Raw genomic sequence first — 22,975 nt, forward strand, 5'->3', positions numbered from 1 at the left:
GCCAGGAGGCGTTCCAGGACTACTTGGATGTGAGCGATGTGATCCTCCAAGGTAGCCGAGTAGACCTGGATGTTATCAATATACACGACAACCTGGCCTCCGAACATGTCCGGGAACACCTTGTTGACGAATGCCTAGAACACTGACAGAGAATTGTCTAAGTCAAATGGCATCACAAAGTACTCATAGTGACTAGACATTGTGCTAAAAGCTGCCTTCCATTCATCCCCCTCCCGGATGTGGATGAGATTGTATGCACTCCACAGGTCCAATTTGGTAAAGAACCAGGCCCCGTGGAGCTGTTCGATGGCTGCCGGCACCAACGGGAGGGTAACGGTACTTGGTGGTGATCTCACTCACTCCTCTGTTATCAATACATGGACGTAACCCTGCATCCTTCTTGGCCACGAAGAAGAAGCCTGCAGACGCAGGAGAAGTGGACGTACCGGATTAAACCTTGTTGAGCGCCTCATGGATGTACTCCTCGATGGCCTTGGTTTCAGCCACCGACAGAGGGTAGAGGCATCTACAAAGGGGCACAGAGCCTGCAAGCAGGTCGATGGCACAGTCCCAGGGGCGATGAGGAGGGAGACCGGTGGCGTGGTTTTGGAAAATACCTCCCGCAGGTCCTGGTATACCTCCGGGATGTTGGGCTGAAGGATAACCACATCACACTGTGTGCAACCACAGGGGACAGGAAAGCAGGTCATCCAGCTCTCTTTCCTCTCGCCTCTATCTCTTTGCCCTTTCTACCACTGTGTAACAGCCAGGGTGGGAGAGAAGGGATGAGTGCTGACACTCCCGAAGTAGGTTATCCAGAAGGATGGCCATCTCGAGGAGTGAGTCCAAGGAGAGGTTGTCGTCTCGACAGGCCAGTCCCGTCTGGACCTTCTCTCACAGTACTCTTCTGAATAGCGCATGAAGGCCCGGATCATTCCATCTGCTGGATGCTGCTACTGTCTGGAAGGTGAGCGCGTACTCAGCAGCAGTCTGGTCCTCCTGCCATAGTTGGAGTAGGCGCTCACTCCCCTCTCTGTACTCCGGTGGATGATCGAAGATAACACTGAACAGAGCCATGAACCCCTCATACGAATCCAGACGGCTGTGGCCCATTCCAACACCCGCCCAGTCAGCAGAGAAATAACCTTGGCAACCATGGACCTCTCGATGGTGGGGGCTCTCATCTGGTGCGCAAAATAGAGGGAGCACTGTAGTAGGATGCCATGGCATTTAGATGGGGTGCCGTCATATTAGCCGGGAAGGACAAACAGGCGTCGCTGAGCTAGGCGGGTTACTGAATGGGCTGGTTTGATGGCTCGACTGATGGTAGAGTATCCTCCGCTAGTTGAAGGCAAAGCTTCTCGGGTATGTTCAAGACGTTGAACACTGCAAAGAACCTCTTCCATAGCCGTCCACAGTTGCACCAGCTGGTCGTGATGTTGACGAAGTAGGTATCCCTGCTCGTCAACCGTCTAGGAGATGATCTGGTTTTCTGCTGCTTCCATTTTGTGAGGCAGTATTCTGTAAAGTAGACGCTGGGAGTTGAGAAGCAGGTGGTAAATTTAATACACCAAAAAAAATATACAATATAGGAGTAGCGTACTGACATGAAACACATAAATAATAATGCCTGGGGAAAGAACCTAAGGGAGTGCCAGATAAAGGGGAGGTAATGAGTGAGGTAATGGAGTCCAGGTGTGCCTCATGATGAAGTGCAGGTGCGCGTAATGATTGATGCCAGGACCGGTGGTTAGTAAACCGGCGATGTCGAACGCCGGAGGGGAGTGGTGGGAGTGGACGTGACCACGAGGTTGGCTAGCTAAACTCATGCGCATAAATATGTAAATGTATGTAAATATGTTTTTTTTTTACAAAAATGAAAACCTGTTAGTATGTCACTTTCACTAGGTTGGAGTAATATGTTCAGCTACTAAGATTTTGGCTCAAATCTAGGTTGTGCCTTTAGATTGTGAAAAAATGACCAACTTCGGAGTAATTTTTTACTTTTCTAACTCCAAACCCCGGTCTGGTCTGCTGTGTCTGCTTCCTATTTCTTCCCGTAAGTCTCGCAATGCTGGGCCTCTGGGTTTAGAAACTGTGGTAAAAGCATCAGTGTGCGAATGAGTAGATGACTACTGCTCTCTGCTAGCAAGCCAACAAAATTACATAGGAATTATGCAGGCAATAAACAGCCACTTTCACAAATGAGTGAGTAACCACTTCCGCTTGACTGATTCTAATTATCACCACAGGCACACAAAAAAAATAAAAAAATAAAAAATAAAACTCAACCATCTGAAATCTGTGCTGACTGTAATGGCGATGAAACTTCAATTAAAGTGTCAGCAAAAATTACCCTTAGGGTCATCCTAAAATGACCACCTGATGAGGCTATGGGATGATATCACAGGTGCAAGCTAAGCAAACAAAGCAACATCTTAAACAATTAAATGTTCTCTTACATTCTCCAGTGATGCACATAACTCCTCTCTCCTGCCACCTCCTGGAAGTTGAAAGCTGCCACAGTTCACGCTCTGTACTACAGTAGTACTGACCGGCTGTGGATGCTCCCACAGTAACGCTGTCTGCCCAGAAAACCACTATTTCTCTGGTTGATATCATCACTTTAATCCAACTAGTACTGAGGATTACAGGTTTATCCTGAGCTGAGCGGATCAGAGAGGAATGAATGCTACTTAGTGGATTAACACACACATGGATTCCATGTTGCTGACTGCTGTATCACTTATTCAATTGTATTTACAAATTAAAGGGATACTTCGGGATTTTGGCAATGAGGCCCTTTATCTACTTCCCCAGGGTCAGATGAATTAGTGGATAACATTTTTATGTCACTGTGTCCAGCATGAAGGAAGTTAGCTTTATTTTTGCAAGCCAATGCTTACTAGCGTTAGTGCAATGACTGGAAGTCTATGGGTATCTGCAAGCATGCCAAAATTCCAACGCATTCCTTTAAGTACATAATGAATGAGAATTTAAATTTCATCTGTACTTTTTCCCAAATATGGGAAATTGGAATGGGGGGTGGGACAGGATGACCTAAAATAATTAGAACAAACTGCTGATGCAATGGCTTGGTTCCATTAAGGAAATTAGGTATTTTGTGGAACAATTCACCATGATGTCCACTGAGCTACACATGAACTTGAGCCAAGGACACAATTACCAAACTACCAGCAACAAATGACTTCTGTTCTCCATTGAATGTATGACTGTTCAGTTCTGGGCCGGGTCTCACCTGCACAGTGCCAAAGTCAACGGTCTCATAGTGGAAGTGGGCACACTCAGCCAGCCTGGGAAAATGACCTCTGGGGAACGTCAGCCTGTAATACAGCAGCATCACCTCATCAGTATTCTACTGGCTGATACACTGAGGTGCAGAGAGAGCGAAAGAGAGAGAAGGAGAGAAGAAAGAGCAGAGAAAGAGCAGAGACAGAAAGAGAGGAGAGAGAAAGAGGAGAAATGAAAGAAAGTAGAGAGAAAGAGCGGAGTGAATGAGAGAAAGAGCGGAGAGAATGAGAAGAAAGAGCGAAGAGAGAAAGAGCGAAGAGAGAAAGTGCAGAGAGAAAGAGCAGAGAGAGAAAGAAAGAGCAGAGAGAGAAAGAAAGAGCCGAGAGAAAGAAAGAGCAGAGAAAAAGAGGAGAGAAGGAGCGAGAGAGGAGAAAGGAGAGAAAAAGCAAAAGAGAAGAGAAAGAGGAGAGAGAGAAAGAGCGGAGAGCGAGAAAGAGTGAAAGAGAAGGAAAGATGAAAAAGAGAAGAGAAAGAAAGAAGAAAGGAAAAAACGGAGAAAGGGGGGAGAAGAGAGAAGAGCGGAGAAAGAGCGAAAGGAGAGAGCGAAAGAGGAGTGAAGGAGCGAGAAAGAGAGGAGGAGCGAGCAAAAGAAGAGCAAAAGAGAGCGAAAGAGAAAGAGGGGAAAAGAAAAAGAGGAGAGAAGGAGAGAAGAGAGAGAGGAGAGAAAGGAGAGGAGAGAGAAAGGAGAGGAGAGAAGAGAGAGAGGAGAGAAAGGAGAGAGGAGAGAGAGAGGAGAGAGAAAGGAGAGGAGAGAAGAGAGAGAGGAGAGAAGAGAGAGAGGAAAGGAGAGGAGAGAGAAAGGAGAGGAGAGAGAAAGGAGAGGAGAGAGAAAGGAGAGGAGAGAGAAAGGAGAGGAGAGAGAAAGGAGAGGAGAGAGAAAGGAGAGGAGAGGAGAGAAAGGAGAGAGCAGAGAAAGAAGAGAGCAGAGAAAGAAGAGAAGGGGGGATAGTAGTGTGAAAGAGAGAGAGTGGATAGAGAGAGTGAGATAGCAAGTTGACCAGTCGGTCTCTGCCCGGCCCATCAATTTACTGCACTTTATTTTACTGCCTTGGTTTAGAGGCCCATTTTACAGCCCATAATAGCCTGTTTCCGTGGGGACAGGAGCACCTACTTCTTCACGTTTTTGACCTTCATGCTGGCTGTGCTGATGCAGGAACGCAGGGTGGGCTCAGGCTCGACAGGAAGCTCTGTGAGCTCATCATTCCGTACCTGCCAATCAACACACAATACTCAATATCTGCCAATTAACACACTCAACATATACTCAACATTCCTGAAGTGTAAACCAATTACATGGTTTGACCATCATCATAAGACTACATAGTAGTAGAGTTAAGAGACTGCTGTTCCCAGGTTACAGTGGTCTTATCAGACCTCCTCTAGCAATAAAAGACTGTACCATGGCCATTGTGCTCCCTTGTGGGGACTTATCTGTTGGAGTAGTGCTCTTGTATGGATCAGGCTGGTTCTTGTCTTCATCTGGTGTAATACACAGTGACATGGCCCTACAGAGGCAGAGGGAGGGAAGGACTGAGAGACAGGAAGAATCCGAATCCATAAATATATTACATTTGACATACTTGAAATAAATATAAATGTCCATGGGTTCCACCAGAGGGAGCCAGCGAGAGAGACCGATGTTTTCACATTATGTTTGGGGATCGAATCAAATCAAATCATGACATTGCACCAGCGGCCCAGAAAACTGTGGTATTTACATCCTTGTTATTCTGGTGGTAACAAATAACTTCACACAGTCTCAAATGGCTACTAACTGGTACAGAAAGCTCCAGAGGAGTATAGCCTAGCCTACATACAGTAAAACACATCCTGGGCCCACCAGGGATTGCCTCACAAAACCTGCAGCTGAAATCTGAGTCAGTGTGCTAGGCAGAGGAAGAAAAGTCCTTTCAGCCAAACTTTTCTCAGGTACAATGAAGAAGAGTGGATCCTTGAGATTTCTCCTTCCTTCCTGGGCTCAGACATGAGATCTGCTGATAATAAGGACAAGAACACTGGCACTGAAAGAATGAGCTCATCTCATCTGCTGGAGATCTGTGATTAAATTAGAGCTATACTATCTAGGCCTGGTTGTTTTGCAGAATATTTACAGTTGATTGAGAAGATATCATGTGTGTCATCACAACCCTTTACAATGGGATGATATAGTATAGCCATCTCTAATGTCTTTAGAATTCCTCTCGCTATCGCTCTCTTCCTCCCTGTCAATCTCTCACACACACATAACACATGCCCGTACAATCACCCACACACACACCCTCAACACGTCTTCTTTATATTTATGGGTGTGATATCTGCAGAGTCCTGGTCAGCTGACATAGCACCGGTTCAGTGTGGCGCGTGAGAGAGTAGCTCACCCCTCAAGGACGTCACCACTTCCTGGTTTTCCCTGTGGTCCTGAGGCAGCATTCCCGATCACCGCGGCAACCCCACAGCCAGCCTCCATCATACTGCAACAGTCGAGAGAGACAGAGACTTAGCTGGGAAGCTGCCAGACATTAACACACTCTTAGCTGCAGCTTGTTCTCTCTAGAATCATTTTACACCTTTAACAAATTAATGGTTAATTAGTCTACAGTAAGAAAAGGCATTCAGTAAACAAGTAAATACCCACTTCTTACACGTTAAAATTGTTTCATTCAAACAGGTAAAATATAAAATAATATTTTTTAAACAATATGGAACCCATCCATACTGCAGGCAGAGTAAAGCACTGGGACTTGTATGACTGTGTTTGGAATGGTCCTGAAAGGCAAAAACAAACCCTTCATGATGAGTGTTGTTGTGAAGAGAGTGTTGTGACAGCCCCCATGAGGAGTGTTGTGACAGCACCCATGACCCATCATCCCAAATACAGCTCTTTATATACAGTCAACAAATAAAAGGAATGCTCTGACAGAGCAAAACACCTCCACACAGCCTTCCAAATCTTTCCATAACTCGCCCTCATGAAAGGCAACACTGGGAGCTGAACTCACATCTGGTAGGATATTGGGCAAACACAGTGCAGTGGTAACCAACCAACCCTGGTCCTGGAGTGCTACAGTATGTGCATTGTGCACTCAAAGTACCTCGGTTCTACACCTCAGCATTAAAAAAACTCCCCAGCCAACCAATACTGAGGTAGTAAAGCAGGGGTTTTCCTCTTCTCCAATCAGAAGCTGTAATGATGACTATAGAAGATACAGTGGGGCAAAAAAGTATTTAGTCAGCCACCAATTGTGGAAGTTCTCCCACTTAAAAAGATGAGGCCTGTAATTTTCATCATAGGTACACTTCAACTATGACAGACAAAATGAAAAAAAAAATCCAGAAAAATCACATTGTAGGATTTTTAATGAATTTATTTGCAAATTATGGTGGAAAACAAGTATTTGGTCAATAACAAAAGTTTACCTCAATACTTTGTTATATACCCTTTGTTGGCAATGACAGAGGTCAAACGTTTTCTGTAAGTCTTCACAAGGTTTTCACACACTGTTGCTGGTATTTTGGCCCATTCCTCCATGCAGAGCAGTGATGTTTTGGGGCTGTTGCTGGGCAACACAGACTTTCAACTCCCTCCAAAGATTTTCTATGGGTTGAGATCTGGGAGACTGGCTAGGCCACTCCAGGACCTTGAAATGCTTCTCACGAAGCCACTCCTTCGTTGCCCGGGCGGTGTGTTTGGGATCATTGTCATGCTGAAAGACCCAGCCACGTTTCATCTTTAATGCCCTTGCTGATCGAAGGAGGTTTTCACTCAAAATCTCACGATACATGGCCCCATTCATTCTTTCCTTTACACGAATCAGTCGTCCTGGTCCCTTTGCAGAAAAACAGCCCCAAAGCATGATGTTTCCACCCCCATGCTTCACAGTAGGTATGGTGTTCTTTGGATGCAACTCAGCATTCTTTGTCCTCCAAACACGACAAGTTGAGTTTTTACCAAAAAGTTATATTTTGGTTTCATCTGACCATATGACATTCTCCCAATCTTCTTCTGGATCATCCAAATGCTCTCTAGCAGATGTACTGGCTTAAGCAGGGGGACACGTCTGGCACTGCAGGATTTGAGTCCCTGGCGGCGTAGTGTGTTACTGATGGTAGGCTTTGTTACTTTGGTCCCAGCTCTCTGCAGGTCATTCACTAGGTCCCCCCATGTGGTTCTGAGATTTTTGCTCACCGTTCTTGTGATCATTTTGACCCCACGGGGTGAGATCTTGCGTGGAGTCCCAGATCGAGGGAGATTATCAGTGGTCTTGTATGTCTTCCATTTCCTAATAATTGCTCCCACAGTTGATTTCTTCAAACCAAGCTGCTTACCTATTGCAGATTCAGTCTTCCCAGCCTGGTTCAGGTCTACAATTTTGTTTCTGGTGTCCTTTGACAGCTCTTTGGTCTTGGCCATAGTAGAGTTTGGAGTGTGACTGTTTGAGGTTGTGGACAGGTGTATTTTATACTGATAACAAGTTCAAACAGGTGCCATTAATACAGGTAACGAGTGGAGGACAGAGGAGCCTCTTAAAGAAGAAGTTACAGGTCTGTGAGAGCCAGAAATCTTGCTTGTTTGTAGGTGACCAAATACATAATTTGCAAATAAATTCATTAAAAATCCTACAATGTGATTTTCTGGATTATTTTCCCTCATTTTGTCTGTCATAGTTGAAGCGTACCTATGATGAAAATTACAGGCGTCTCATCTTTTTAAGTGGGAGAACTTGCACAATTGGTGGCTGACTAAATACTTTTTTGCCCCACTGTATTTGGAGTAAGGAGTAGTAGCTAAATAGATACATCAGACCAGCCATTACAGTATTTTCCCCGATAGAGGGAGGCAGCCCATTGGCCCATAGACACAGAGTGGTGCTCACTGATGACAGAGTTCCACACAGCTCTCTGATTCAGAAATGTGACCAGCCAGAGACCCAGGCCAAACCAGACCTACAGATCTACTATATTCCACTGTACTCTCACTTCATCTTTCCAATGGCGGCTGTAGCCTTGCTATAGGATCTCCTATCAAACATTATGTGACAATTCTCTTCAAGATTAGGAGAGTTTGTACACAAATTAAGTGGGAAACCGACACAAAATCACACCAGAGAGTTATTTCCAACAGGACAGCACCTGAATGTTTGTTTATCCATCCTGGACCGTTCCGGGACGCAGGCGTGTTCGAGGATAGCAGGGTTTGGTACACAAATCAGGTTCTCGATAGATCAGGGTCCAAAACAGACAACAGATAAGTCCAGACAGTCCAGGTCATACACAGTAAATCCATTAGATATATTATCACTTTCTCTTTTCAATGTTTCACAGGTCCACAGCTCCATGCTCTCCTTTCTTCCTGGTGTGACTTGACCCCTTATATACGAGGGTCGGGCCCCACCTTGCAAGCGTTCCCCTTGCTTCTGTGGATTGTAGTTTCTCTCTCTCTTTTGGGTCAGACATTTTGTGCTTTGTAGTTCCTTATCTAGCCAGCCCTTAGTGAGAGGGCAGAGCCCGTTTATTAGTTCTGCCCTCACATATCTGCCATGTATCACTCGGCCCCCTTCTTTGCCACAATTATTACAACAAATATGTATCTAATGAAAGAGGACAGCATGATGACACACAAAAAAAACAATCAACAATTTATGTGAAGTCCCAAAGCTGTCCTGAATCTCTCCAGGGATAGGCTCCATGATTTTGAAGATGAACAAAGTAATACAACTGTTTGCATGTACAGAATGTTTTTGCCATTCAGTATAGTCTGGCAATCTGTCACCCATCAGAATGTGTGGTCCAACTTTCTGTTCCTCCTTCAAAAGCTCTGTAGGCGACTGCATTGCATTTATTCTATGATCAAATGTAACATGCCTGACCTTGATGATTGTTCAGAATGGAGAATGTTTGTTCTCAGATAAGGGCACCCTGTGCTTCACATTGTTGCGTTGCAGATACACTCAGCACTGCCTTATGGCAACATGACAAGGTACATCCATTCATTTATCCATTAAATATCGATAACATGGCAAAGCTATATTATTTAACGAGGACACAGATGTTTCCTGACATGTTAGCCAATGCCTTACATTTTGTACGTCCCAAATGGCACCCTATTACCTACATAATGAACTTATTTTGAAAAAAAATAAGTAGTGCACTATATAGGGATAGGGTGTAATTTGGGACATTATCTTTACCCCACTTATCTGTCAGTCATGCCAGACTAGCCATAGTAAAACCATCATCCTGCAATGTACAGTAGCGGTAGCTATAAGACATCTTGTTCACCACTTGAAGGAAGTTCTCCATTTCTGCTGCAAGGAGACAAAAACAGCTCTGATCTGGCTTTGACAGCTCTGGCCTACATGGTATTCTAGGAAAACTAGGGCAGCCTATGCAATTCTGCATGCCATTTATGAAACCTGTATTAGAAATCATGGGCTGGTGTGATGAATTGATGCCCACACATCATCTCTAAGAGAAGAATTTCATGCCATAAGCCTCTGAAGTGTCACACTAGACACACTCACATGTTAAGCTAATGCATTTGCTACAGTGCTGTATGCAATTAGGCCAAAAGCTTTAAGACACTATATATACACACACACACACAAATGTATGGACACCCCTTCAAATAGACTCTTTCAGGCACATCCGATACTGACAGATGTATTAAAAATCGAGCATACAGCCATGCATTGGCAGTAGAATGGCCTTACTGAAGAGCTCAGTGACTTTCAACATAGCAACGTCATAGGATGCCACCTTTCCAACAAGTCAGTCAGTAAAATTTCTGCCATTAAGTGGAAACGTCTAGGAGCAACAACAGCTCAGCCGTGAAGTGGTAGGCCACACAAGCTCATAGAACGGGATCGCCGAGTGCTGAAGTGCATACAAATTGTGTACTCGGTTGCAACACTCAATACCGAGTTCCAAACTGCCTCTGGAAGCAACATCGGCACAATAACTGTTTGTCTGGAGCTTCATGAAATGGGTTTCCATAACCGAGCAGCCACACACACGCCTGGAGTGGTGTAAAGCTTGACACCATTGGACTCTGGAGCAGTGGAACGGCGTTCTCTAGAGTGATGAATCCCGCTTCACCATCTGGCAGTCCAACGGACGAATCTGGGGTTGGCGGCTGCCAGGAGAACGCTACCTGCCCCAATGCGTAGTGCCAACTGTAAAGTTTGTTGGAGGAGGAATAATGATCTGGGCTGTTTTTCATGGTTCATACTAGGCCCCTTTGTTCCAGTGAAGGGAAATCTTAACGCTACAGCATACAATGACATTCGAGACGATTCTATGATTCCAACTTTGTGGCAACAGTTTGGGGAAGGCCCTTTTCTGTTGTTTCACCATGACTCTTCCCCTTACAATTCCCCCGTGCACAAAGCGAGGTCCATACAGAAATTGTATTTCAGGGCCTCCCGAGTGGCACAGTGGTCTAAGGCACTGCATCGCAGTGCTAGCTGTGCCCCTAGAGATTCTGGGTTCGAGTCCAGGCTGTCGCAGTTGGCCGCGAAAGGGGGGCCCATGGGGCGGGGCATAATTGGCCCAGAACCATCTGGATTAGGGGAGGGTTTGGCAGACAGAGATGTCCTTGTCCCATCGCACAATAGCGGCTACTATGGCGGGCGGGGCACAGTGCACGCTGACGCAGTCACCAGGTGTACAGTGTTTCTCCGACACATTGGTGCGGCTGGCTTTCAACTTAACTGGGCATTGTGTCAAGAAGCAGTGCGCCTTGGTTGGGTCGTGTTTCGGAGAACGCACGGCTCTTGCCTCTCCCGAGTCCGTACGGGAGTTGCAGCGATAAGACAAGACTAACTACCAATTGGATACCATGAAATTGGGGAGAAAAAGAAGAAAACGGTATTTTGAGATTGGTGTGGAAGAACTTGACTGGCCTGCACAGAGCACTGACCTCAACCCCATCGAACACCTTTGGGATGAATTGGCCTAATCGCCCAACATAGTGCCCAAATGCTCTTGTGGCTGAATGGGAGCAAGTCCCCGCAGCAATGTTCCAACATCTAGTGAAAAGCCTTCCCAGGAGAGTAGAGGCTGTTATAGCAGCAAAGGGGGGGGACCAACTCCATATTAATGCCCATGATTTTGGAATGAGATGTTCGACAAGCAGGGGCCCACATACTTTTGGTCATGTAGTGTGTGTTTTATATCTAAAGTGAGAGGCTAAGGGAGCCACTGGGAAGAGGGAAATTACTATTGTTTCACTTCATACTGTTATGTTATCGAGTGTCTATGGGGTCACTGAGCAGCCCCCACCCAGACAACTGAGCAACACACACACACACACACACACACACGTGTAGGCAGTACTGTATTCGTCAACATCTTCATGGGTTTTGATAAAGGCGCTCCCCAGTGTAATGTTTCCATCTGACTGTTGAGGGGAAAGTTTAACGTTCTCATGGGGTTAATAAAGCTAGTCAAAGTGGAGAAGGCCTGGGGTTGCTATGGAAACCTGCAGGTTGTGAGTCACTCATCTGCTCGACTGATGAGGTAGCAGGAAGAGAAAATGAAACTATGACAAAACTGTACACTACAAGAGATTGAACAATATGACAGATATTTCACCAGATGTATAAACGTGAAGCATTCGCTTGGCGTTTCCACTCATTACCAAATATGATAGTGAGAGGAAGCCCACTGTCTGGCAGTGGGAGAAGATGGAATTAAATTGATTTATTTTTAATTGCTTTGTTAAGATGGAGTGCAAATGCGAATTGAGTTATTGCACATGCCCATTTCACAGATGAGGCGTTCCCCAGCGGAAATATGCAGACGCTGCTAGATCGCGCCAATAGGATCTCACAAGCTCATGCTTGGCTCTGCCCACCTCCTTGCCTGTACTGCCCAATTTTACTCATTTGTTCCGATTGGAAACGGCAGGCTGTGGTCTGTCTTGGTTTAGTTATAAAAAAATATTTTACAATACTGTACCATAACGACAATACTTTATACAGTGCGGTGGTGATTGTTTTTATGGGATTAAAAACCTGATTAATGCTTTTTCCAGGGGGAGAATCATGCAATTCTATAATCTGATTTACATTTACTACAGTGGGATTCATTTTCTTTCCTCATGATGAATTCCATAGCTGTATAAATCATGTGTCCCATTCCACACACACAAAATTAGGCTTAGACATAGTAAAGTTCATAGACTATACTCTGTCCAGAAATACAGGCAGATGCAATAAATGAGAATAAGAAACTGAAATGAATTCATTTACATACACTTTCAACAAAGGACCCACTGTAAGCCTAGTTTAAATGTAATCAGTTAGGTACGTGAGAAGAATTCTTTAAGCTTAGTTGACATACACTACCGTTTAAAAGTTTAGGGTCACTTAGAAATGTCCTTGTTTTTGAAAGAAAAGCACATTTTTTGTCCATTAAAATAATGATCAGAAATACTGTGTAGACATTCTTCATGTTGTAAATGACTATTGTAGCTGGAAACGGCTGATTTCTTATGGAATATCTACATAAGCGTACAGAGGCCCATTATCAGCATTACAGAGTCCCATTTACTCCTGTGTTCCAATGACACGTTGTGTTAGCTAATCTAAGTTTATCATTTTAAAAAAGGCTAATTGATCATTAGAAAACCCTTTTGCAATTATGTTAGCACAGCTGAAGACTGTTGTTCTGATTAAAGAAGCAATAAAACTGCCCATCTTTAGACTAGTTGAGTATCTGGAGCATCAACATTCTATTACAGGCTCAAAATGGTCAGAAACATGACTTTCTTCTGAAAGTCGTCAGTCTATTCTTGTTCAGAGAAATGAAGGCTATTCCATGCGAGAAACTGGCAAGAAACTGAAGATCTCGTACAATGCTGTGTACTACTCCCTTCACAGAACAGCGCAAACTGGCTTTAACCAGAATAGAAAGAGTGGGAGGCCCCGGTGCACAACTGAGCAAGAGGACAAGTACATTAGTGTGTCTAGTTTGAGAAACTCTTGCCCATCATAATATTTTCTTATTATTGGCCAGTCTGAGATATAGATTTCTCTTTGCAACTCTGCCTAGATATAAATTACAAAGTTTCTACCTTTTTATTTTTTCAAAATCATTGTTTTTTATACATTTGTGTATTTGAGTTTAACCATAATAATTGTGTAATCATTTTTCTGTTTTTTTTTTCTGGTGGATTAAACAGTAATTGCAACCAACGTTCTATGGCTTGTTCTAAAAATAGCAATATTTTTTTAGATTATTTCATTTTCAAATAACCAAAAGTAAGAGGTTGTAATCTGATTAAAGGGAAAAGGACCATTCTTGAACAGGTGGTGAGACATTCTTACTAATCTGCTAGTTCGTATTTAAGTATAACTTTTGTATGACTGAAGCCTTTAGTGAGAGGTCTAATGCATTAATATTTACTCATTTCTCCAAATTCATATTCATTATATAAAATGGGCCCATTTCATTTTGTCAGGCTTACCAATCCAAATAAAATGTCATATTTTGCTCATATAATTTAAAAAAACAAGTCACTAGTTGTAGGCAAGGCCATAAGCAAATAAGTAAACTGGGATATGACTAAAGGGGTGATTTTTCCACAAATAGACAGGTATTTCCTTTCCACGGTAGCAAGAACTTATCTATTTTTGCTAACTTTCTATGAAAATGTATTGAAATGAGATGATTTTTCTTTCGAGATATGAATATCGAGTATGTCCTTATCACCGCCAGACCATTTTACTGGTCAACTGTACGGTAATGGAAAAGTTATATATTTTAGTGATCCAATACGTAATATAGTACATTTAGCATAATTTGGTTGTAATCTAGAGAGGGTAGAAAAAGTAGATCTATGAGGCTGTGGAGGGATACAAATTGTGGATTTAAAAGAAAACATGAATCATCAGCATACAACCACACCTTTGTTTTAATTAAGCCCTGGATTTCTAGGCCCTTGATATAAATTGTTGGATCTGATTTTAATAGCTAACATTTCGATGGCCATAATAAATATGCCGACAGTGGACAACCTTATTTTACTCCAACAGTTTAATACTTTGAGAAGTAGACATTATTTTAAAATCTAGGTTTACTATACCTAACTTTAAGACATTTAAAAAGAGATTATCCAAAATGTAACTATTCCAGGCATTTATATCTAAATTCCTGTCGTACTTTATCAAAAGCCTTTTCAAAGTCAGCTACGAATACCAGGCCTTGTTTCCCCGATTTTTCATAGTGTTTTGTTTCCAGTACTTGTCTTATTTTCTCCAATGTATTGTCCATGTAAACAAAAACTGTCTGATTAGGATGAATAATATCCAACAATATTTTATTAATTGTTTCCCGGATTTAAAAGGCTTTAATTGCATCAAGAAGTCTCTCCTCTAATTTGGCCTTAACATAAGTATTTCTGTACAGCTGTTAATTTTACATTATTAATAGGAAATAAATCCTTACAGGTTAGTGGAGATGGAGACTGACTTTGGCTTTTGACAATTTCTTGGGTGGGTGCATTTTCCCACCAGGGGTGTTTACACCAAACTGGTGACATGGTTGATGCTTGACTGCGTCGACCAGAATTGTCACCAGAATAAGACATTCAATATTTGTTGGAAATGAGCATCAAGCCCATCACTTTTACCACCCTGTGAAGTTCATTATAACTTATTTCATCTGTAGCCTAATAAACACATGTTAAAAACCGATGTCAAAGCTACTGTGCATACCTTTATAACGTAGGTACTTGGCGTAATGACGCCACGTAAAATTTTGCCGAGCAGTCATTTGAAAGAGTAAGAACATTTTAGTGAGACAACTCAAAGGCGAAATCCATTAAAGCCAAGATAATAGGATTCATTGCCCTTGAAAATCAACCGTACTCTGTCGTGGGCGATATTGGCTTTCGTCGACTGGTCGAGCACCGGTACACACTACTAAGTGCGCTATTTTTCAGATGTTGCCCTACCGAAGTTACACAGTAATAGCGTCACTGCAATTAGCTTCACGACATACATAAAATACATACCATACTTTGGAACGCCGTTTGGGTCTTTGCGTGTCAAAAAAGATACAGTAGCACTGTCAAAGCTGTACAAAAAAAGTCTACAAACAACCAAACACCTGCCACAAACGATGTGTTTGCAATACCGCATTGGTAATAAAGCATCATATGTTCAACCGCAACTTCTGGGGCAGCTAGCTTTAGCTTGGTACCTAGCTAGCACCAATACAACCAGCCGGAAAACAATGACCAGTAGAAACTGCAGTCATTTTCATTATTCTTAGCAATGATTTAAGAATCCTTGTGAGTAAGTATTAGCTAGGTTGCCACTTGTTGTTCACTTACTGAAATTGAACTTCAGTTTCTGAAAATAAATAGCTAGCCAGCTACTTAAAATTTTTGCCCTAGCAGCCAGCTAGCTTCATCTGGCTAGTGAGGCACGAGCGGACCGTGTTGTGTTGTGGATTAGGCACAATAATGGAAGGATTATGATTAGGCACAATAATGGAATTTGCAGTTTGGCTTCAAAATAAAAGTAGGTAATTGACAGTGATGCAAATTAATACAAAGCGTAGAATTATGCCATACTTGTATTTTGAAGGCTAACCCTTATTGTGGCTAGCTTCATATAGATGGGACCAACAACCTATAATCAAATAAGAACTGTCTTGTAAATTAGGGTTATTTTAGATGTGGACACCTAGCTATATAGGTAGCTAACAATAGCTACTGAAACAGACTGTCGTTTTGCTATGTTTTTGGGGAAGAACATTGTTTGCATCCATGAGCTAGCTAGCTTTTTTTATGACAAGCACTGTAGGTGTGCAAGACAACTTTACCAGCATCATAGTGTAACGGATGTGAAACGGCTAGCTTAGTTAGCGGTGGAATAGTGCGCGCTAAATAGCGTTTCAATCGGTGACGTCACTTGCTCTGAGACCTTGAAGTAGTGGTTCCCCTTGCTCTGCAAGGGCTGCGGCTTTTGTGAAGCGATGCTTCGTGGGTGACTGTTGTTGATGTGTGCAGAGGGTCCCTGGTTCGCGCCCGGGTATGGGCGAGGGGACGGTCTAAAGTTATACTGTTACAATAGCATATGTATCGATGAACCGTTGTGACATATGAAATACAAGTGTAAATGTAATAACTACATAAAAATGTAATGAACTCGTTAAATTATTATGTGAAGTGCAGTCATATTCAGGTCCTGATTGATCAAATAGCGTTATTTGATACGTCAAAAAGCGTTATTTGGCGTGTATCTTTTTGGACACTCAAAGATCCAAACGGCGTTCCATAGAAATTCTGGTTGAGAATGAAGCGACTGAACAAATGAACAACGAAACAGCACAGCAAGTAAGTGAAATACATTTTTTGATTATGTTTTACTGGTAATGGGAACATACGTAAATTCAAAAAAATAACCTTTTGGTCAGTGTGGTGTGTGTGCGTGTAACCTTTATTTAATGAGGCAAGTCAGTTAAGAACAAATTCTTATTTACAATTGTGCGCCGCCCTATGGGACTCACAATGATGTCCGGATGTGATACAGCCTGGATTCGAACCAGGAACTGTAGTGACGCCCCTTGCACTGAGATGCAGTGCCTTAGACCGCTAAGTCCATGTGTGTGTTTTAACTATACTATAATGCTTAAAAAGTATTGGTTTTTTTTGGCAAGGAAAATATTGGAGATCGGTATCAGCCAAAAAATGTCATATGGGTGCATCACTAGTTATTACATTGGATTTGGAAAGTACTCCGACTCCATCCCCTTTTCCACATTTTGTTACGTTACAGCCTTATTCAAAATGTAATAAATTGTTTTACTCAGTCTACACACAATACCTCATAATGACAAAGCGAAAACAGGGTTTTAGAAATGTTTGCAAATTTTTATTAATACCTTATTTTACATAGGTATTCAGACCCATTGCTATGAGACTCGAAATTGAGCTCAGGTGCATTCTGTTTCTACAACTGGACATGCAAAAACAGGTTTAGAAAAAACTGAAATATTACATTTACATAAGTATTCAGATCCTTTACTCAGTACTTTGCTGAAGCATCTTCGGCAGCTATTACAGCCTCGAGTCCTCTCGGATATGACGAACACCTGTATTTGGGGATTTCTCCCATTCTTCTCTGCAGATCCTCTCAAGTGCTGTCAGGTTGGATGGGGAGCGTCGCTGCACAGCTATTTTCAGGTCTTTCCAGAGATATTCGATTGGGTTCAAGATGGGCTCTGGACATTCAGACTTGTCCTGAAGCCACTCCTGCATTGTCTTGACTGTGTGCTTAGGGTCGTTGTCCTGTTGGAAGGTGAACCTTCACCCCAGTCTGAGGTCCTGAGCACTCTGGAGCAGGTTTTCATCAAAGATCTCTGTACTTTGCTCCGTTCATCTTTTCCTCAATCCTGACTAGTCTCCCAGTCCCTGCCACTGAAAAACATCCCCACAGCATGATGCTGCCACCACGCTTCACTGTAGGGATGGTGCCAGGTTTCCTCCAGACGTGATGCTTGGCATTCAAGCCAAAGAGTTCAATCAGACCAGAGAATCTTGTTTCTCATTCTCAGAGTCCTTCAGGTATCTTTTGGCAAACTTTGCGGGCTGTCATGTACCTTTTACTGAGGAGTGCCTTCCATCTGGCCACTCTACCATAAAGGACTGATTGGTGAAGTGCCTCAGAGATTGTTGTCCTTCTGGAAAGTTCTCCCATCTCCATAGAAGAACTCATGGTTTGTTTTTATGCTCTGACATGCACTGTCAACTGTAGAACCTTATATAGACAGATGTGCCTTTTCAAATCATGTCCAATCAATTTAATTTACCACAGGTGGACTCCAAGTTGTAGAAACATCTCAAGGATGATCAATTGAAACAGGATGCACCGGAGTTCAATTTCAAGTCTCATAGCAAAGTGTCTGAATACTTATGTAAATAAGGTATGTTTTTTATATACATTTGCAAACATTTCTATAAACTTGTTTTGATTTGACATTATGGGGTATTGTGTGTAGATTGATGAGGGAAATGTTTTATTGAATCCATTTTAGAATAAGGTTGTAACGTAACAAAATGTGGAAAACGTCAAGGGGTCTATATACTTTGCACTGTCAACTGGCCGCCTTTCCTTCCAGTTCTCTGCTGCCAATGACTGGAACGAATTACAAGAATCACTGAAACTGGAGACATATCTCCCTCACTAACTTTAAGCATCAGCTGTCAGAGCAGCGGGTAGTATAAGGGGCATTGGTGACAAATTGGTGATGGCACTGTGGTAGACTGCATACAATTTGCTGAGTAGAGTGTTGGAGGTTATTTTGTAAATGACATCGCCGAAGTCAAGGATCGGTAGGATAGTCCGTTTTACGAGGGTATGTTTGGCAGCATGAGTGAAGGAGGCTTTGTTGCGAAATAGGAACACAATTCTAGATTTAATTTTGGAGTGGAGATGGTTAATGAGTCTGGAAGGAGAGTTTACAATCTAACCAGACAGCTAGGTACTTGTAGTTGTCCACATATTCTAAGTCAGAACCGTCCAGAGTAGTGATGTTAAATTAAAACTTCTTGTAACTACCAATCCCGGATCCAGGAGCGTTGTCATCAACTACAGTAATTAGCATAACGCAACAGACAAAAAACGGACAAAAAATATTTTCTAGAAAATATTAACTATATTTCATGAATATTAAACACAGCTTAGCCTTTTGTTAATCACCCTGTCATCTCAGATTTTGAAATTATGCTTTACAGCCAAAGCAAGACAAGCATTTGTGTAAGTTTATCGATAGCCTAGCATAGCATTATGCCTTGCTAGCAGCAGGCAACCTGGTCACGAAAATCAGAAAAGCAATCAAATTAAATCATTTACCTTTGATGAGCTTCAGATGTTTTCACTCACGAGACTCCCAGTTAGATAGCAAATGTTCATTTTTTCCAAAAATATTATTTTTGTACCCGAAATAACTCCGTTAGTTCTTCACGTTTGGCTGAGAATTTGACCGGAAACTGCGGTCACGACAACGCCGAAAAATATTCCAAATTAGCTCCATAATATCGACAGAAACATGGCAAACGTTGTTTATAATCAATCCTCAAGGTGTTTTTCAAATATCTATTCGATAATATATCCACCGGGACAGCTGTATTTTCAGTAAGCCCGGGAGGAAAAATAGCTACCTCTGTCTATTACGCAAGAATTACTCTGAGAGCCCTCAGCCGGACACTTAAGCAATGTAGTCGCTTACGCTCCTTCTTCAACATAAAGGCGTGAAACTACATCAAAATGCTGTAGACACCTTGAGGAATACGTAGAAAAAGGAATCTGGTTGATAGCCCATTCACTGCTCAATAGGGACGCATCGGAACGCAGAGCTTTCAAAGTCACTTCCTAATTTGATTTTTCTCAGGCTTTCGCCTGCAATTTCAGTTCTGTTATACTCACAGACAATATTTTTACAGTTTTTGAAACTTGAGTGTTTTCTATTCTAAGCTGTCAATTATATGCATATTCTAGCATCTTGTCCTGACAAAATAGCCCTTTTACTTTGGGAACGTTATTTTTCCAAAAATGAAAATAGTGCCCCCTAGTTACAACAGGCTAGACGGGCGGGCAGGTGCGGGCAGCGATCGGTTAAAGAGCATGCATTTAATTTTACTTGCATTTAAGAGCAGTTGGAGGACACGAAATTAGAGTTGTAATGGCATTGAAGCTCGTCTGGAGGTTTGTTAACACAGTGTTCAAAGAAGGGCCAGAAGTATACAGAATGGTGTCGTCTGCGTAGAGGGTGGATCAAATAATCACCAGCAGCAAGAGCAACATCATTGGTGTATACAGAGAAAAGAGTCGGCCCGAGAATTGAACCCTGCGACACCCCCATAGAGACTGCCAGCGGTCCAGACAACAGACCCTCCGATTTGACACACTGATCTCTGTCTGAGAAGTAGTTGGTGAACCAGGCGAGGCAGTCATTTGAGAAACCAAGGCTGTCAATTCTGCCGATAAGAATGTGGTGATTGACAGAGTCGAAAGCCTTGGCCGGGTCGATTCATACGGCTGCACAGTATTGTCTTTTATCAATGGTGGTTATGATATCGTTTAGGACCTTGAGCGTGGCTGAGGTGCACCCATGACCAGCTCGGAAACCAGATTGCATAGCGGAGAAGGTACGGTGGGATTTCAAATGATCGGTGATCTGTTTGTTAACTTGGCTTTCGAAGACTTTAGAAAGGCAGGGTAGGATAGATATAGGTCTGTAACAGTTTGGGTCTAGGGTGTCTCCCCCTTTGAAGAGGGGGATGACCGCGGCAGCTTTCCAATCTTTAGGGATCTCAGACGATATGAAAGAGAGGTTTAACAGGCTAGTAATAGGGGTTGCAACAATTGGGGAAGATATTTTTAGAAAGAGAGGGTCCAGATTGTCTAGCCCAGCTCATTTGTAGGGGTCCAGATTTTGCAGCTCTTTCAGAACATTTTGCCATCTGGATTTGGGTGAAAGAAATGGGGGGGGGGCTTGAGCAAGTTGCTGCGGGGGATGCAGAACTGTTGACTGGGGTAGTGGTAGCCAGGTGGAAAGCATGGCCAGCCGTAGAAAAATACTTATTGAAATTCTTGATTATCGTAGTTTTATCGGTGGTGACAGTGTTTCCTAGCCTCAGTGCAGTGGACAGCTGGGAGGAGGTGCACTTATTCTCCATGGATTTTACAGTGTCCCAGAACTTTTGGGAGTTTAAGATACAGAATGCAAATTTCTGTTTGAAAAAGCTAGCCTATGCTTTCCTAACTGCCGGTGTATATTGGTTCCTAACGTCCCTGAAAAGTTGCATATCACGTGGTTGAGGGAAAAAAAATATTGCTGGCCTGCTTTCTGTATTGTGGACATTATTGGGTCTAATCTTAACTTGAGATCTTGCTATTTGTTGCTAATGCGGTATGCCACTGGATGTTTTTGTGCTGGTCAAGGGCAATCAGGTCAAAATTGAATGGGCATGCTTATTTAAGATGGTGAGGAAAGTACTTTTAAAGAATAACCAGGCATCCTCTACTGACCGAATTGGGTCAATATCCTTCCAGGATACCCGGCCCAGGTCGATTAGAAAGGCCTGTTCTCTTTAGTGTTTTGATGAGGGGTGGTCGTTTGACCACGGACACATTACGGACGAAGGCAATGAGGCAGTGATCGCTGAGATCCTAGTTGAAGACAGCAGAGGTGTATTTAGAAGGCAGGTTGGTCAGGATGATATCTATGAGGGTGCCTGTGTTTACGGATTTAGGGTTGTACCTGGTAGGTTCCATAATCATTTGTGTGAGATTGAGGGCATCTAGCTTAGATTGTAGGACTGCCAGGGTGTTAAGCATATCCCAGTTTGCTCACATTATTAATTTTCGACACAAAGAGATTCCACCATGTTGATCAAACAAATTATCTGTCTGCATTTATCAAATTGATTACAGCTGGGGGGGGGGGGGGGTGGTATACGGTATGACTTTACTCGCATAGAAACTGTGGATGGATGTGGTTATTGTTTAAAAATAAGTTTGGTCCACTATTTTTACCATATAATTTTTGAATCTTATAAATTAAAATGGCAAATTTAGGTGCATCTTAATAAATTACAGAAACAATTTCAGAAAAATGTGAGATGGTGGGTGTCATGGCTTGCTGAAATGACATGGAAAGACCCTGTATTTATAATTTTATGACAATGTTCTAGGTTGACTATAAATCTACTACACAATTTCTGATACACCACATCTTACTTTTATTTTCCTTCTTAAGGAAAAGCTGGGAATGTATCACCTACTCCTCTATGCCATTAATTCCAATCAGACTGGTTTTAAATTTCTCCCTGACCAAGATGGCTGCCATTTTCTCCCATAATGGAATTTAGGGTTTATGACACAGCTCCTCTAGTAAGTTAACAGGATCTCTATGTAGTCAACATGTTGTCATTCCATACACAACAGACATATGTCATAACCTTCAAAAGCCACAACATTCATTCACATCCTATCTTTCTCGCTCACCTAAAATACAAAAATTCAATACAAAGCACAAGAATGACGACGATGGTAACACTTGGAGATGGTCTTTTAAACATACCTGTAACCGCAGGACAAACCACCACACCAAGGGTCTCTTCTCTATATCCTCTTAGCCGCAGTGTGCCGCGCACTTTACTACTGTTGAGGTTTTCGACAGCAATGACTTGTATTTTTCAGCATCCCACTACGAAGCCCAGTTCGCACTGCTTCAGTGAGAATAAAACAAATATGGGATTCGTCAGTGAACATGTCCTACAGAAGGGACAGCGAGATAGAACCCGTAGCCTCGTATGTTCTGCACCCAACGCTGCGAACGCGCACAACTCGGCTGGGCGCGTACGCGCCAGCAAGGTAAATAAATGATTCCTGAAATTGCTCTAATCCTAGTGCCCTCAACTGTCCTTGTACATCAGAAAACCGGTTTCAATCGCTCTTCCACTCCTAACAAAGAAACACATCTATGTGTACTATGTCATGGGTGATTTATGAGATGAAAGATGTTTGCTATTGGCATACAAAAATGAGCCTTGTCAACTATTTCAACAGTGGATTGCAGTAGTATATACTGTAGGTTATGTGCACACACACACACCTATGTTGCAACCTGGATTCAGGGTTAGACATAA

General features: G+C 42.7%; 1 protein-coding gene across 4 annotated transcripts in view; it reads right to left on the bottom strand.

Annotated features, from left to right (window-relative positions):
• LOC110503963 (rho GTPase-activating protein 32) overlaps positions 1 to 22,730 on the bottom strand; it is a 45,323-nt gene extending 22,593 nt beyond the window's left edge. Inside the window, exons 1-5 of one of the 4 annotated variants that reach the window (XM_021582644.2) lie at positions 22,408 to 22,722; positions 5,691 to 5,783; positions 4,712 to 4,817; positions 4,424 to 4,521; positions 3,260 to 3,344 (exon numbers count right to left, since the gene is read on the bottom strand). In XM_021582644.2, coding sequence (XP_021438319.2) covers positions 3,260 to 3,344; positions 4,424 to 4,521; positions 4,712 to 4,817; positions 5,691 to 5,782 — 381 coding nt within the window. In that variant the 5' untranslated portion in view covers position 5,783; positions 22,408 to 22,722. Of the gene's footprint in view, positions 1 to 3,259; positions 3,345 to 4,423; positions 4,522 to 4,711; positions 4,818 to 5,590; positions 5,784 to 22,407 lie in introns of those variants that run through there. The other 3 variants (XM_021582645.2, XM_021582648.2, XM_036961471.1) reach the window with 3 other exon arrangements.
• Positions 22,731 to 22,975: the final 245 nt, after the last annotated feature.

The sequence above is a fragment of the Oncorhynchus mykiss genome, chromosome 24, assembly GCF_013265735.2.
Source record: "Oncorhynchus mykiss isolate Arlee chromosome 24, USDA_OmykA_1.1, whole genome shotgun sequence".
In the NCBI taxonomy this organism is placed as follows: Eukaryota; Metazoa; Chordata; class Actinopteri; order Salmoniformes; family Salmonidae; genus Oncorhynchus; species Oncorhynchus mykiss.